Source organism: Mustela nivalis, assembly GCF_964662115.1.
Source record: "Mustela nivalis genome assembly, chromosome: 3".
Lineage (NCBI taxonomy): Eukaryota > Metazoa > Chordata > Mammalia > Carnivora > Mustelidae > Mustela > Mustela nivalis.
In genome coordinates this window covers 56,518,009-56,533,411 of record NC_139022.1, presented here as the reverse complement: position 1 = coordinate 56,533,411, position 15,403 = coordinate 56,518,009, and the positions used below count along the sequence as shown (strand labels likewise).

Sequence of the window (15,403 nt, the reverse complement as noted above, 5' to 3'; positions counted from 1 at the left end):
AGCACACGGGACGGGACGTGGCACTCCTACAGAACACTGAGTTTGCAGGAGGGTGTTGGGAAGACAGAGACCCAGGTCACACCGTAGGAAATTACCATTCCTCAATCATGTTTTATTAGAAAAATTGCAGTTTTATATGGTTCCATCTAATACATTTAATTCTAAAAGTAGGTCAGCCTCTCACCCTCTTGCAGCATTTGTTCCGGAGAGAGCTTGTCCAACCCGTGAGAATTTTTAGGAGCCCTCCTCAAAGACCTTCCATATTTATTCAGCCCGTACTTTGCATGTCAGCTCCACAACAGACAGCGTACTAGGCACAGGGGATACAAAGCCAGCTAAGGACTGCCCTGCCTCCTCATCGAACTTACAGTCTTATTTTTTTGGCTTCCTAACAGTCTTAGCAAGAGTCTTCCCTTCTTACCTGTTTCTCTCCATACTCACTCTTCATGACGTTTCCACTGTCATCTGCTTGCTAGCATTTTTCACAATGCTGCCTCTACTCCTGGCTAGGGACTTCACAGGAGAACCCTGAGCCTCACTTCCATGACCACAACCCTGAAGGGGAGCAGCCCTTCAGGAAAGCCAGGATGGAAAGTGCAGAGATAGAGAATGAAAATGAAGACGGCTGGGAGTCCTGGTCCACCCCAGCCCTCCCAATAAAGAAGGAAAGTCCATCCTTCATGGAGGCGGGCAGTGCCATTTCAACTTTTTGGTTGAAAATATTCAGGTCCTTGCCTTCAGTTAAGTCTTTTATAAAAAAGAGAAACGATCTACATGGATCCGAAGCTTTCTCAAGCAGGACATGTTGTGTTCTTAATGGAAAGACTAAAGCGAAAGACAAACACTCCTAAGTTATAATAATCAGAGCTTCCAAATTATTATAAATTCTTGGTAATTTAATCTTGTCCTAAGAAAAAGTGACTAGTAGTTATTGAGCACGTCCTATATGTGTACCAGGCACGGTTCTAAGCACTTCACATGGAGAATCCCGTCTAAACCTGGCAGATAGGGAGGGATCATCATTAATCCCTGTTTTCTCTGAGGAGAAAACCGAGACTCAGAGAAGCAACGTACTGAGACTGCACAGGCTGTGAGGACACAGGCAGGCGTCAAACCCAGCTCTGGCCCTTAGACACGATCACAAGAATATGTTGCCTTTCTTCCCCCGCTTAGAATTGCATACAGACAAGAGCCAGGCCCTGTTTTTCATTGTCTATGAATTCCTGATTTTGTTTTGAAAGTTGAACCCGTGGCTGAGGAGGGCGATTGGGATTCGTTTTGAAATGTGCCATCTCTTTCTAGCAGATTCTGAACACAAACTTGAGGCAAGTTCAGGAAGAGTACTCGGAAGACTTAGAGGTATGCCTGTGACCTTTTGGAATCCTTCACATTTGGCTCAAAGTCAACAAGCTCATGTCCTTTATAGAGCAAGGAGACATTTCTTATTTTCTCTCGGAAAATTAAACTCCTCGTGTGCAGCACAGCAATGTTAAGTGCAGAATGCAAACCAGCAACTAAAACCAAAGTGTGTGGCTCTGGTAGCAGATTTCCCGGTTTCGGGTTTTTTCTGCTATGCCTTTCTGTATCATCTAATTTTCTTCGCCTGTCTTTTATCTGGCTTCATTTGTCTTCAGTAAATTTTCTGTCACTCCTGTCGGCCTGTCAGTGCTTGTCATAGTGAAGATGACCTTTTCATATAGTCATTGAAATGAAGAGCTCCTTGAGGGATGCCAGTTCCAGAGATCCTGAAAAATGAATCTGAAGTGGTCCTACACAAACACATATATAATCCTGGGGAGCTTTTTTATTTATTTTATTTTATTTTTTAAAGGCTTTATTTATTTATTTGAGAGAGAGAGAAAGAGGGAAAAGCAGACTCCCTGTTGACCAGAGGGCTGACACAGGGCTCGATCCCAGAACCCTGGGATCATGACCTGAGCTGAAGGCAGACGCTTAACCAACTGAGTAAGCCACCCAGGCGCCCCTTTCTTATTTATTTTAATAAATGCGTGGAGTAATATCTTCCTGACCCTATAGGATAAGTATCTCTCTGTCACATTTTTGTTTTGTTTTGTTTTTTACTAATATCTACCCTTTGGAATTATAACTTCTAATTTATCGTTTAAGAATCTATAAGAAGGGGCGCCTGGGTGGCTCAGTGGGTTAAAGCCTCTGCCTTCCGCTCAGGTCATGGTCTCGGGGTCCTGGGATCGAGCCCCACGTCGGGCTCTCTGCTCAGCAGGGAGCCTGCTTCCCCCCCCTCCCCCTCTGCCTGCCTCTCTGCCTAACTTGTGATCCCTCTCTCTCTCTGTGTCAAATAAATAAAATCTTTAAAAAAAAATGTTTTAAAAAAAATGAATCCACAAGAAGATGGAGAATCATTTGTGCAAACCTGACCTCAGTTCCATGTCGTTGTGTGCTTTCTTCAGGAAAGAGCGGTGGAGGCTTAAACCTTGGAAATTTCTTCGCAAGCCGGAAGGGCTACAGCCGGAAAGGGTTTGACCGCCTTAGCACCGAGGGAAGCGACCAAGAGAAAGACGAGGATGATGGAAGTGAGTCCGAAGAGGAGTACTCCGCACCTCTGCCTGCACCCTCGCTGTCTTCCTCCTGAAAACCCGCCTTTGATTTAGGTCACGAGATTTTCTAAGAACGCCAGATTCCTTTCCCTTGAGCACGTTTAGGGTTTTGCGTATTTAACTGTAAACTGTACTAGTCTGTGTGGGACTGGACACATTTTATTTCCTTTGTTTTGATTGAGTTGGCTTCTGTTTCTAGTTGGGGAGTTTCCTAAAAGTTCATTAACAGTGCCATTGTCCTTCTCTGAACATAGACTAGAGAAACGGTCCTCTTCTTCCATCACACTCCTAATTTAATGATGGAAGGTTTGCTCATTTACATTTTCGAGACTCTTCTGTAGATGTAAATAACCCCTTTCTCTGCTTGAACACAGTATTTTCCCAATAGCACTCCCATTGCCGATGTCTGTCTTTGGTGCCTTTCCTGTTCAGCATTCTCAGCCTGTGGCAGTAAAGAGAAACTTTGTGCTACATGAGGACAAAGCTGCTAAATCTCCTTCTATTTTTTTAAAATCACTAACATTATATTGCAATGAGGGAAAGAAAAAAGTCTCTATTTAAATTCATTTTTTAATTTTCTTCTTCAGTTGGTGTGTTTTTGGGATGTCTTATTTTTAGATGGTTACACTGTTAGAACACTATTTTCAGAATCTGAATGTAATTTGTGTAATAAAGTGTTTTCAGAGCATTAGCTGTCAGAGTGTATTTTGGAATTTTTGCATACTTGGAGGGTTTTGTATACAACTTTTGTAATAATTACACAAACCACAGATACAGTGAAAACTACTCCATGTCTTCAACAGAAAGAAAATGTGTTGTATTGTATTAAAATGAAGCTGATATTTTGTTATATGGCTGATATAAATTAAAAGCCAGCAATCAGACTTTACATATATGTGTAAAGCAAGGTTCTCTTTTCAAATTCAAAGAGGGGTTTTGCCTGTATATCAATCAGGAGGTAAATTATTTAATAAAAGGTGATCTAGCTAAGAGGAAGGCTGTGTCTCAAATTACATAAGCAAATGAGTCCATCAGGGTAGGTTACCACTAATGGTTTACTTTTTAAAGAATAATTTCATCAGATTCTCAGGTGTTCATGGGAATACTCATCTTACAGTGACTACCAATTAGTTATTTGTTATTTTTTATTGACATATAATGCTTCAGAGGTACAGGTCTGTGAATCATCCATGTAACACAATACATAGCACTCACCATAGCACACACCCTCCCCAGTGTCCCTCACCCAGCCACCCCATCCCTCCCACCTTCCTCCCCTCCAGCAGCCATCAGTTTGTTCCTTGAGATTGAGAGTCTCTTATGGTTTGTCTCCCTCCCTGGTCCCATCTTGTTTCGTTTATCCCTCCCTCCTCCCCACGATCCCCCGCCCTGCCTTTCAAATTCCTTATATCAGAGAGATCTTATGATAATTGTCTTTCTCTGATTGACTTATTGCACTTAGCATAATACCTCCTAGTTCCATACATGTCATTGCAAATGGCAAGATTTCGTTTTATTATGTCTGTAATATATATATATATATATATATATATAACATCTTCTTTATCCTTCATCTATTGATGGACATCTAGGCTCTTCCCATAGTTTGGCTATTGTAGACATTGCTGTTATAAACATTGGGTTGCACGTGCCCCTTCGGATCACTACATTTGAATTTTTTTTTTTAAGATTTTATTTATTTATTTGACAGAGAGGTAGGCAAAGAGAGAAGGAAGCAAGCTCTCTGAGAGCCCACCACGGGGCTCGATCCCAGGACCCTAAAACCACGACCCAAGCTGAAGGCAGATGCTTAACCCACTGAGCCACCCAGGTGCCCCACTACATTTGAAACTTTAGGGTAAATACCCAGTAGTGTGATTGCTGGGTCATAGGGTACCTCTGTTTTCACCTTTTGGAGGAACCTCCATACTGTTTTCCAGAGTGGCTGCACCAGCTTGCATTCCCACCAACAGTGTAGGAGGGTTCCCCTTTCTATGTATCCTCGCTAACACCCATAGTTGCCTGACTGGTTAATTTTAACCATTTTGACTGGTGTGAGGTAGTATCTCACTGTAGTTTGTTTGTTTTTTTGTTTTTAAGAAATCATCTTTTTCTTTATTTTTACTTTTATTTTATTTTTATTTATTTATTTAAAAGATTTATTTATTTGACAGAAAGAGAGAGAAAGCATGAGTGAAGAAAGGTCAGTGAGAGAAGCAGACTCCCTGCTGAGCAGGGAGCCCGATGTGGAACTTGATCCTGGGATTCCAGGATCATGACCCAAGCCAAAGGCAGTCACCCAACCAACTGAGCCACCCAGGCAGCCCCTCACTGTAGTTTTGATTTGTATTTCCCTGATGCTAAGTAATGTTGAGCACTTTTTCATGTGTCTGTTGGCCATTTGGATGTCTTTGCTGTAATGTCTGTTCATGTCCTCTGCCCATTTCTTTTTTTTTTTTTTAAGGATTTTATTTATTTATCAGAGAGAGAGGGGGAGAGAGCGAGCACAGGCAGACAGATTGGCAGACAGAGGCAGAGGGAGAAGCAGGCTCCCTGCTGAGCAAGGAGCCTGATGTGGGACTCAATCCCAGGACGCTGGGATCATGACCTGAGCTGAAGGCAGCTGCTTAACCAACTGAGCCACCCAGGCGTCCCCCTCTGCCCATTTCTTGATTGGATTATTTGTTCTGTGGGTGTTGAGTTTGAAAAGTTCTTTATAGATTTTGGATACTAGCCCTTTATCTGATAAGTCATTTGCATATATTTTCTCCCATCTGTCGGTTGTCTTTTGTTTTTGTTTTGTTTTTAAGATTTTATTTATTTATTAGAGAGAGAGAGAGCGCAGGCAGACAGAGAGGCAGGCAGAGGCAGAGGGTGAAGCAGGCTCCCTGCCGAGCAAGGAGCAGATGCAGGACTCGATCCCAGGTTGCTGGGATCATGACCTGAGCTGAAGGCAGCCACTTAAGCAACTGAGCCACCCAGGTGTTCCCATCTTTTGGTTTTGTTGACTGTTTCCTTTGCTGTGCAGAAAGTTTTGATCTTGATGAAGTCCCAGTAGTTCATTTTTTGCCCTTGCTTCCCTTGCCTTTGGTGATGTTTCTAGGAAGAAGTTGCTGTGGCTGAAATTGAAGAGGTTGCTGCCCGTGCTCCCCTCAAGGAGAAGGATTTCTGTCTCACATGGAGTTCTTTCATCCATTTTGAGTCTATTTTTGTGTGTGGTGTAAGGAAATGGTCCGGTTTCATTTTTCTGCATGTGGCTGTCCAATTTTCCCAACACAACTTGTTGGAGAGATTGTCTTTTTTCCATTGGGCATCCTTTCCTGTTTTGTCGAAGATTAGTTGACTGTAGAGTTTAAGGTCTGTTTCTGGGCTCTCTATTCTATTCCTTTGATCTATCTGTCTGTTTTTGTGCCAGTCTTGATGTCTTGATGATTAATGCTTTGTAACAGAGTTTAAAGTCTGGAATTGTGATGCCGCCAACTTTGGCTTTCTTTTTCAACATTCTTCTGGCTATTGGGGGTCTTTTCCGGTTCCACAGAAATTTTAGGATTATTTGTTTTATTTCTTTCCAAAAAAATTGATGGTATTTTCATAGGGATTGCATTAAATGTGTAGATTGCTTTAAGTAGCATAGGCATTTTCATAATATTTGTTCTTCCAATTCATGAGCATGGAATGCTTTTCCATTTCTTTGTGTCTTCCTCAATTTCTTTCATGAGTACTTTATAGTTTTCTGAGTACAGATTCTTTGCCTCTTTGGTTAGATTTATTCCTAGGTATCTTATGGTTTGGGGTGCAGTTGTAAATGGGATGGACTCTTTAATTTCTCTTTCTTCTGTCTCGCTATTTGTATATAGAAATGCAACTGATTTCTGTGCATTGATTTTATATCCTGACACTTTGTTGAATTCCTGTATGAGTTCCAGCAGTTTTGGAGTGGAGTCTTTTGGGTTTTCAACATAAAGTATCATATCATCTGCAAATAGTGAGAGTTTGACTTCTTTGTCAATTTGGATGCCTTTTATTTCTTTTTGTTGTCTGATTGCTGAGGCTAGAATTTCTAGTACTATGTTGAATAGAGTGGACATCCCTGCCGTGTTCCTGACCTGTTTTTCCCCATTAGAGCTGTTTTTCCCCATTAGAATGATATTCGCTGTGCATTTTTCATAGATGGCTTTGATGATATTGATATCCTATACTGTGTAGAGTTTCGATCAAGAAAGGAAGCTGTACTTTGTCAAATATTTTTTCAGCATCATATTGAGAGTATCATATGGTTCTTATTCTTTCTTTTATTAATGTGTTGTATCACATTGATTGGTTTGTGGATGTTGAACCAAACTTGCAGCCCAGGAATAAATCCCACTTAGTTGTAGTGAATGATCCTTTTAATGTACTCTTGGATCTTATTGGCTAGTATTTTGGTGAGAATTTTTGCAACTGCGTTCATCAAAGATGTAACAAAGATGCTGTGTAATTTTCCTTTTTGATGGGGTCTTTGTCTGGTTTTGGGATCAAGGTAATGCTGGCTCATCAAATGAGTTTGGAAGTTTTCCTTCCATTTCTATTTTTTGGAACAGTCTCAGGAGAATAGGTATTAATTCTTCTTTAAATGCTTGGTAGAATTTCCCTGGGAAGCCGTCTGGCCCTGGGCTTTTCTTTATTGGGAGATTTTTGATGACTGCTTCAATCTCCTTACTGGTTATGGGTCTGTTCAGGTTTTCTATTTCTTCCTGGTTCAGTTTTGGTAGTTTATGTGTCTCTAGGAATGCATCCATTTCTTCCAGATGGTCAGATTTTCTAGTGAATAGTTGCTCATAAAATGTTCATTTAATTGCTTGTATTTCTTTAGGTGTTGGTTTTGATCTGTACTTTCTCATTCATGATTTTATTAATTTTATTAATTTGGGTCCTTTCTCTTTTCTTTTTGATAAGTCTGGCCAGGGGGTTCTCAATCTGATTAATTCTTTCAAAGAACCAGGTCCTAGTTTTGTTGATCTGTTCTACTGTTCTTTTGGCTTCTATTTCATTGATTTCTGCTCTGATCTTTATTATTTCTTTTTTCCTGCTGAGTTTAGGCTTTATTTCCTGTTCCCTTCCTAGCTTCTTTAGGGTTAGGCTGTATATTCGAGATCTTTTTTGTTTCCTGTGAAAGGCTTCTATTGTTATATACTTTCCTCACATGACCACTTTTGTGGTGTTCCAAAGATTTTGAACAGTTGTGTTTTCATTTTCATTTATTTCCATGAATTTTTTAAAATTCTTCCTTAATTTCCTGGTTGACCCATTCGTTCTTTAGTAGGATGTTCTTTAACCGCCACATATTTGAGTTCTTTCCAACTTTCCTGTTGCAGTTGAGTTCTAGTTTCAATGCATCATGATCTGAACATATGCAGGGAATGATCCCAGTCTTTTGGTACTGGTTGAGACCTGTGACCCAGGATGTGATCTGTTCTGGAGAATGTTCCCTGTGCACTAGAGAAGAATGTGTATTCTGTTGCTTTGGGATGGAATGTTCTGAATATATCTGTGATGTCCCTCTGGCCCACTGTGTCATTTAAAGCCTTTATTTCCTTGTTGATCTTTTGCTTAGATGACCTGTCCATTTCAGTGAGAGGAGGTGTTAAAGTCCCCTACTATTATTGTATTGTTGTTGATGTCTTTCTTTGATTTTGTTATTAATGGGTTTATATAGTTGGCTGCTCCTGTGTTAGGGGCATAGATATTTAAAATTGTTAGCTTTTCTTGTTGGACAGACCCTTTAAATATGATATAGTGTCTCCTACCATAGTCTTTGGATTAAAATCTATTTTATCTGATGTCAAGATTGCCACCCCAGCTTTGTTTTGAAATCCATTAGCATGGTAAATTGTTTTCCACCCCCTCACTGAAGTATATATATGTATATAATTAGACTGGTGAATATAAAAGAGCCACACAGTTGATTTTGGGTATGTTTTTGTCTGTTAGGAGAGAATGCCTCCCAAAATTTTAAAGAAAGAAAAACTTATATATATATAAAAACAAGGGTAAACACAACGAAGGGATGGAATATGACTATAAGATGAAAATTTTTAAAAGGTTTTAAAAAAAGAATTGATAAGTTGAAAAAAGAAAAATAAAGGAGAGAATGTGATAAGGCTAGAGACTAGAACAAAGCTATATGCTAGATTTAGGGTATGTTCTGCTCTGTTAGAAGAATCTATATCCCAAAATTTCGAAGAAAGAAAGACATATATGTATATAAAAAATAAGGTTAAATACAATGAGGGGATAAAATATGACTATAACAATGAAAATTTTTAAAATTTTTAAAAAAGATTTTAAATTTTAAATTTTAAAAAAGATAAAATATGACTATAACAATGAAAATTTTTAAAATTTTTTAAAAAGATTTTTAAAAAGTTATTGATAAAATAGTTAAGTTAAAATAGGAAAGGGGAAATTTTTAAAAAGAATTGAATAAGAAAAAAAGAAAATCTAAAAAATGTAAGTTTGAAAGACTAAAGAATCCTGGGGGAAAGCCATGAATTCTATGTGCTGTGTTCCCATAGCTCTGATGTTTTGTGATCAGTGCACTTGGTCTTGGCCAGAGGTTCTTGCAGATCTTCTGGGGGAGGGGCCTGTTTCAGTGATTCTCAAATGTCTTTGCCTGAGGCAGAATTGCACTGCCTTTGCTGGGGCAGCTTAAGGAATCTGCTCAGGTTCTCTGTAGCTTTTGTTTCCTGAATGCTTTCCGTAGAGTTCTGGAGGATGGGAATGAAAATGAAGGCCTCCCAGTCTCCCGAGGGTAGGAGCCAAGAGCTCCGGGCTGCATTCCTCAGAGTGACCCTGGAGAAAAGCGCTCAATCACTCCCGCCTCCCTGGTCTCCGGCTGCACTGCCCAGCCTGTAACTGAGCATTTCTATCTCTGGCCCATGGCCCTGTTTGGAGTCTCTAAACCCAGCAGATTCCTGCAGCATGCTCCTGCACTGCTCCTCTCAGTGGAAGAGGGGATGGCATCTCCCCGGATCTGCCTGTTGTGGGGTCTCTGCTCCACGAGGTATGCCTAACTAAGCCCTGGTTTAAGGTAACCCCGAGCTGAGAGCCCACTCTTCGGTTCCTCTCTGTAGCCTGCTTCCCCACTCCAATACCTGGGAGCTCTGCTGTACTCAGACACCCCAGGCCTTTCTGTGACCCCCCCCCCCACAGGTCCTATGACCACACTGTCCCCGTGAGGACTCCACCCCATGCTTAGCCTCTGGAGTGACGTTCCTCCGTGGAGCAGACTTCTAAAAGTTCTGATTTTGTTCTCCGTTGCTCTACTGCTTCCTGGGAGCCGGCCCCTCCCCGCTGCAGTCTATCTTCCCATATAGCACCTCAGATTCACTTCTCTGCATGTCCTACCTTCCAGAAAGTGGTCGCTTTTCTGTTCCTAGAATTGCTGCTATTCTTTTTTTCGATCTCCTGTTGAGTTTGTAGGTTCAAAATGGTTTGATAACTATCTAGCTGAATTCCTGGGACCCGAAGAAATTTAGATCTCCTACTCCTCTGCCATCTTGCTCCTCCCCCATACAAATTACTTTTATGACATCTTTTTCATTATAATCCATCAATGCAATTTAGTAAGAACCTGATAACTTTGCTTCATATAATAATCAGACTCTAGATCCCTTTCTTCAAAATGCCTACATGCAATTCAAGCATCTTAGTAGTGGCATAGCGGAGATTTAATTGACCAGTCATGAAAACACTATAGACTGCTTTGTAAAAAATTATGTTAGAGTATCTTCCAGTTATGTTATTTTTAAATTGTTTTTTTAATTATTTTTTTAATTTTATTTTTTTATTTGACAGACAGAGATCACAAGTAGGGAGAGGCAGGCAGAGAGAGAGAGAGAGAGGAAGAATCAGACTCCCCGCAGAGCAGAGAGCCCAATGCGGGGCTCGATCCCAAGACCCCGGGATCACGACTCGAGCCAAAGGCAGAGGCCTTAACCCACTGAGCCACCCAGGCGCCCCTATTTTTAAAAACCTAACTCAGATTTTTTTCCTCTCATCATTGATACCAAAGATGATTGCCTTCTCTTGCAAGCTTAATTTGGGCATCCTCCCCAAGTAGAAACTTCACCTTTCTTTGTATTCCTTTGATCTTCCTTCTCAAATGAGGAATAGCATTTTCCTTTCTTGACCACTCCTTTATTTCCCTTTTGGTACCATCCGCAGTAAATATGTAAATGTAGAATAACAACTCTTCTGATGTATATGTGCCTGTCCACTGTATCTTACATATTTTTTTTTATTTCAATGTGAGGATTAGTCCAATACCCCAAAGTAAATGTTTTATGCACTGACTTTGATGGTGCTCAAGTCTGCTTACACTGAGGAAATTAGCTGACTTGCACTTTTGTGGTACAATATTTGACCCTCAGCTCCATCAGCTACTTTTTTGAATGTTATCAAATGTTCCTAAACAGTTTACAGTGACTTGATGGATTCAAAAAAATAAAAATAAATATGAAAATGATGTACTATAAGGAGGTGAGAAAGATAAAGGGAGAACAAAGATAAAAATGGAAAAGTTAATACAAAAGTCATTCCTATTACATCTGCTCGAGGGAGAGAATTTGCCTCTAAACTTTCTAGCAGCTCATTAAATAAAAATCGATTACTTACATAATTCATGAGCCCATTAAACATTAAGAGTTCCTAATTATAAGACCAGAAAAACTTGCTCCCAAGTACCTTCTGAAAGACAGCAAGATGTGTCATTGAGGTCTTCAACGATATCCATTGAGTAGACAAATACCTTTTGCAGGTCTGTTCTTACGTATGTCCCTTACTATAACATGCAGAATTTTATGCCTAATATAAGAAAATGGCATGATAAAAAAGAAGAGTTGGGAAAAAAAAACTCAGGGGTGGTACAATCCTGTCCTAGTACACTACCCTTATTCTACTAACCTGGCTTGACTGAAGATGGTACACTAGAAATGAATGAACTCCATTGCCTTAAGTCTCTCCACTGATGATTGCTCTTAGCTGAATTTCATTTATTGAGACCCTCAGAGATTGCTCTGCTTAGGAAGTACCTAAAGAAGTGCATCCTATACCTGGCTTTACTGTAGAACCACCTGGGGAATTAAAGAAGAAAAAAAGACAGGGGGCACTCCTTCCATAGATCCTGATTTAGTTGACTTAGAGGAGTATCTTGGTATAGGCCATGCTTTTTAATATCTCTAAGTAATTCTAATGTGCATCCAGCATTGAAAACTGCTGTCTTTGAGAACAGCTGTTCCACTGTGCCAGTTACTATGAGTAGATACCTATATTTTCACATACGTTATGGTTTACAAATGTTTGGAGAAAGAAGATGGGATCTGGGGTATTTTAATTTTGACCATTAATACCAAGATCTGACTGCCTTAATTTCTCAGTGTTTTAAATTGGATAAATAAAATAAGCATAATTGACTTATTAAAAAGACAAAGAGAAACAGCTGGGCTTTGATTTTTTTACATTAAATTATCCAGAGAGTATTATTTGGGGGAGGAAAAAGAATTGCTCTGTCATTCACTGAATTGGCCCTGAATTATCATATGCATAAAATCTTTTGTTCTAAGCTTTCTTCTTAGTTTATCAAATCAGCATATTCTTTCTCAAAATTCCCATGCATCTTTAAACTCTCACTCAACTGTTATATAAATTGAATATTTAAGTAGGTGAATGACAAGGGAAGCCAAAGACTTGGTTTTAGGGCCTTTTCCCCAGACTGTCATCTACCTAATAGCTCAAAGTTGGTGTAAGTCAAAGTTGATGATGCCCATAGCATACTTCTCAGATTTCAGTGAATATAAGTATCAGCTGTGGGTACTTATTTTGAGAGGACGGACTCTTGATCCCGTACCCAGAGTTTCTGATTCACTATGCTGGGTGGGGCCCAGATCTCTGCATTTTTAAGAAGCATCCCTGGTGATCTGGACCCAGGTGTTCTATGGACCATCTCCAAGAAATATAGTCCCACAGAGAGTAGCCAAGCCTTAAAACAATTATTAGGCATATGAAGCCATGTTCTCAAATATATGGTCTCCAGAGAGAGAGGCCTAGAAGTCATTGACCCCACTTCCTCAAACCCACATCACAGAAACCACAGGTGCAAATTATCTTCACAGCCAGAACTTACCTACCAGCAACATCTTCCTTCCATTCCCTTAACAAGGATCATCCCAAAGACAAAAAATACAAGTGATGTCCTCCACAGGCCACCACGCTAGTCTTATTTTCTCTTTTCAAACCACACCTAAAGGCAAGAATCCACCAGATACATTTGGTGTGTTTTTCCTGCATCCTTATTTAAGGGAGCATATATATTCAATCTAGAGAATACACTGATGATGATAAATGTGACTCCTCCTTATAGACTTCCAATTTCTGAAATACCAATACCCAGAGATGTCGGTCATACCTCTAAACTAAAGGTACAAAACAAGAAACAAGTATTTTCTGTGCTCCAAAACTGAGTACACTATACCATCACAGGGATTTACCAAAGAAGACTTGATAAGAGAGTGCCCAAGTTTGGACATATGAAGAAAGAATATGAAATAGACGAGTTTATAAAGACAAGTTTGACAATAAAAGAACTCTTCATTTTTGAGGAAAAATGCGTTTTCTCCTATACACATACATACATAACCTGAACAAACCAGTTACTTGAGAATGCTTCATTTGGTTCCTCTATTATACTAACATCACTCTCCATGTCTTTAAAAATATATATTGTCCAGAAGCTGACGTAAGCATGCAAATGGATGAAACAGCAAAAATGCACTGGTTCTTACGATTAACTTCCAGATAAGGAGGTAGTTCCATTCAATAGTGCAGCTTAGTCTTAGCCAATATTGACTTTGGAAAGAACGCCGGGTTAAGATGAGAAAGTTCTGAAATTCCAAGCACTAGATCTTACTATACACCATTCTGAACCCACCTATAGCTGTATCTTATATGCCTATAAAATACAGACCATTTTATTAGTCAAAGTTCTTTAGTCATAAATCACAATTTACACAATTCTTACTTATTAAGAGTTAATAATGATAATAATGAAAAATTAATCATTTATTAAGATATAGTACTACTATTTATTCATTCACATAACTGAAAAACTCAGGCATGGCTAGATTCAGTAACTCAGAAGATGCTATCAGGAATTTGCCTCCCCTCGTCCCTCAGTTTGTCTTTCTTCTACAAAGGATTCATTTTCATGCACACTCTCCACCCAGAAGTAATAAAGGTGGCAACAAGCAACTCTGAGTTTAAATCCTCCCAGCATTAACTTTGAGGGAGATACCTTCCCTTTCTAAAGAGTTCTAATACATTGACTAACTGGCCTGATTTGATTTCTGTGCAACTTTAGAATAAATCACCATAGGCAGGGCAAGTGGGATATGTAGAACCAGAGCAGAGTCACATCTCACAGTAACCACACTGATGATTTATAGAGAATTTGTTTCACCAAGGAAACTTCAGATACTACTGCCAGTTGAATAAATGTTGATTCTGGTAAGAAAAAAAACAGTAGACAGGCACTAATGTTCTATTTCTTGGATAAAGAGGTTTACTGAAATGCCTATTTGTGTGGTGCTTAAATTATTACATTAAAAAGGGACATTGAGCAATTAAGTCTGTACCAGTGTATAAATGAAAAGAGTCTCAAATTCCCACAAACAATACTGAATACAAGAAGAAGTGTTCAATTTGGATCTTTCACAAAAATAATGACAATGAAAAATATACAAAGAAAACAGAGCAAAGATTTGAGACCTAAAATCTGTCTCTTATACTACGATTTCTACTCATCTAAGGTTGATGGAAACAGGTAGCTTCGAATCAATAAAAGAGATAGTTGCCTTACTTAAAAAAAGATAAATCATGGATGTTCAGTCAATACTATTCATTCTAAAACAAACAAATTATGATGTTCTTTTGTCCCCAGTTCTTCCTCTGAAAATTTCAAAGCTATAGCAATACTGAAGACTGTCATATTGACTATCCATATACCCTTCGCTTACACTTAACAGAGATTAACATTTTGCCATATGTGTTTTTCTCTTTCTCACAGGTGTGCAATGCATGCACACACTAATTTACCTCTACTGAGAAATTTGAGAATAATTTGAGGACATCATAACATTTACTCTCAATAGTTCAACACATATCACCTACAAATTAGGCATTCTCCTACATAACCACAGAAACATTGTTACACAAAAGAATTGAACACTGATTCCTTAATATCGGCTAATATGGTAGTCTACATTGAACCCCCAGTATCTCTAAAATTCCCTTTGGAGCTTTCTATTTTTGATCCCAGGATCCAATTAATATTCACATGATGCATTTGTTTCTTACAACTCTTTTGTCTCCTTTTTTAAAAAAATTATTTATTTATTTATTTGACAGAGAGAGAGCACAAGTAGGCAGAGAGGCAGGCGGGGGGTGGGGTGGGGGAGCAGGCTCCCTGCTGAGCAGAGAGCCCAGTGCGGGGCTCCATCCCAGGACCCTGAGATCATGACCTGAGCCCAAGGCAGAGGCTTCTTCCCACTGAGCCACCCAGGCAACCCCTCTTTTGTCTCTTTAATGTAATTCTTTTGCCATTCTTTTTCTTCCAAAACATCAACACTTTTAATAATCCAGTCTGGGGCACCTGGGTGGCTCACTGTGTTAAGCTTCTGCCTTCAGCTCAGGTCTTGATCTCAGGGTCCTGGGATCAAGTCCTGCATCAGGCTTTCTGCACAGCAGGGAGCCTGCTTCCCCACCATCTCTCTCTGCCTGTCTCTCTGCCTACT

General features: G+C 39.6%; 1 protein-coding gene across 24 annotated transcripts in view; it reads left to right on the top strand.

Annotated features, from left to right (window-relative positions):
• The window catches only part of PAM (peptidylglycine alpha-amidating monooxygenase), a 116,105-nt gene extending 112,838 nt beyond the window's left edge, over nt 1–3,267 (top strand). For 9 of the 24 annotated variants that reach the window (XM_082723800.1, XM_082723821.1, XM_082723816.1 and 6 more), the window contains one exon: nt 2,430–3,267. In XM_082723800.1, coding sequence (XP_082579926.1) covers nt 2,430–2,611 — 182 coding nt within the window. In that variant the 3' untranslated portion in view covers nt 2,612–3,267. Of the gene's footprint in view, nt 1–1,302; nt 1,360–2,429 lie in introns of all 24 variants that reach the window. The other 15 variants (XM_082723820.1, XM_082723811.1, XM_082723805.1 and 12 more) reach the window with 2 other exon arrangements.
• Nucleotides 3,268–15,403: the final 12,136 nt, after the last annotated feature.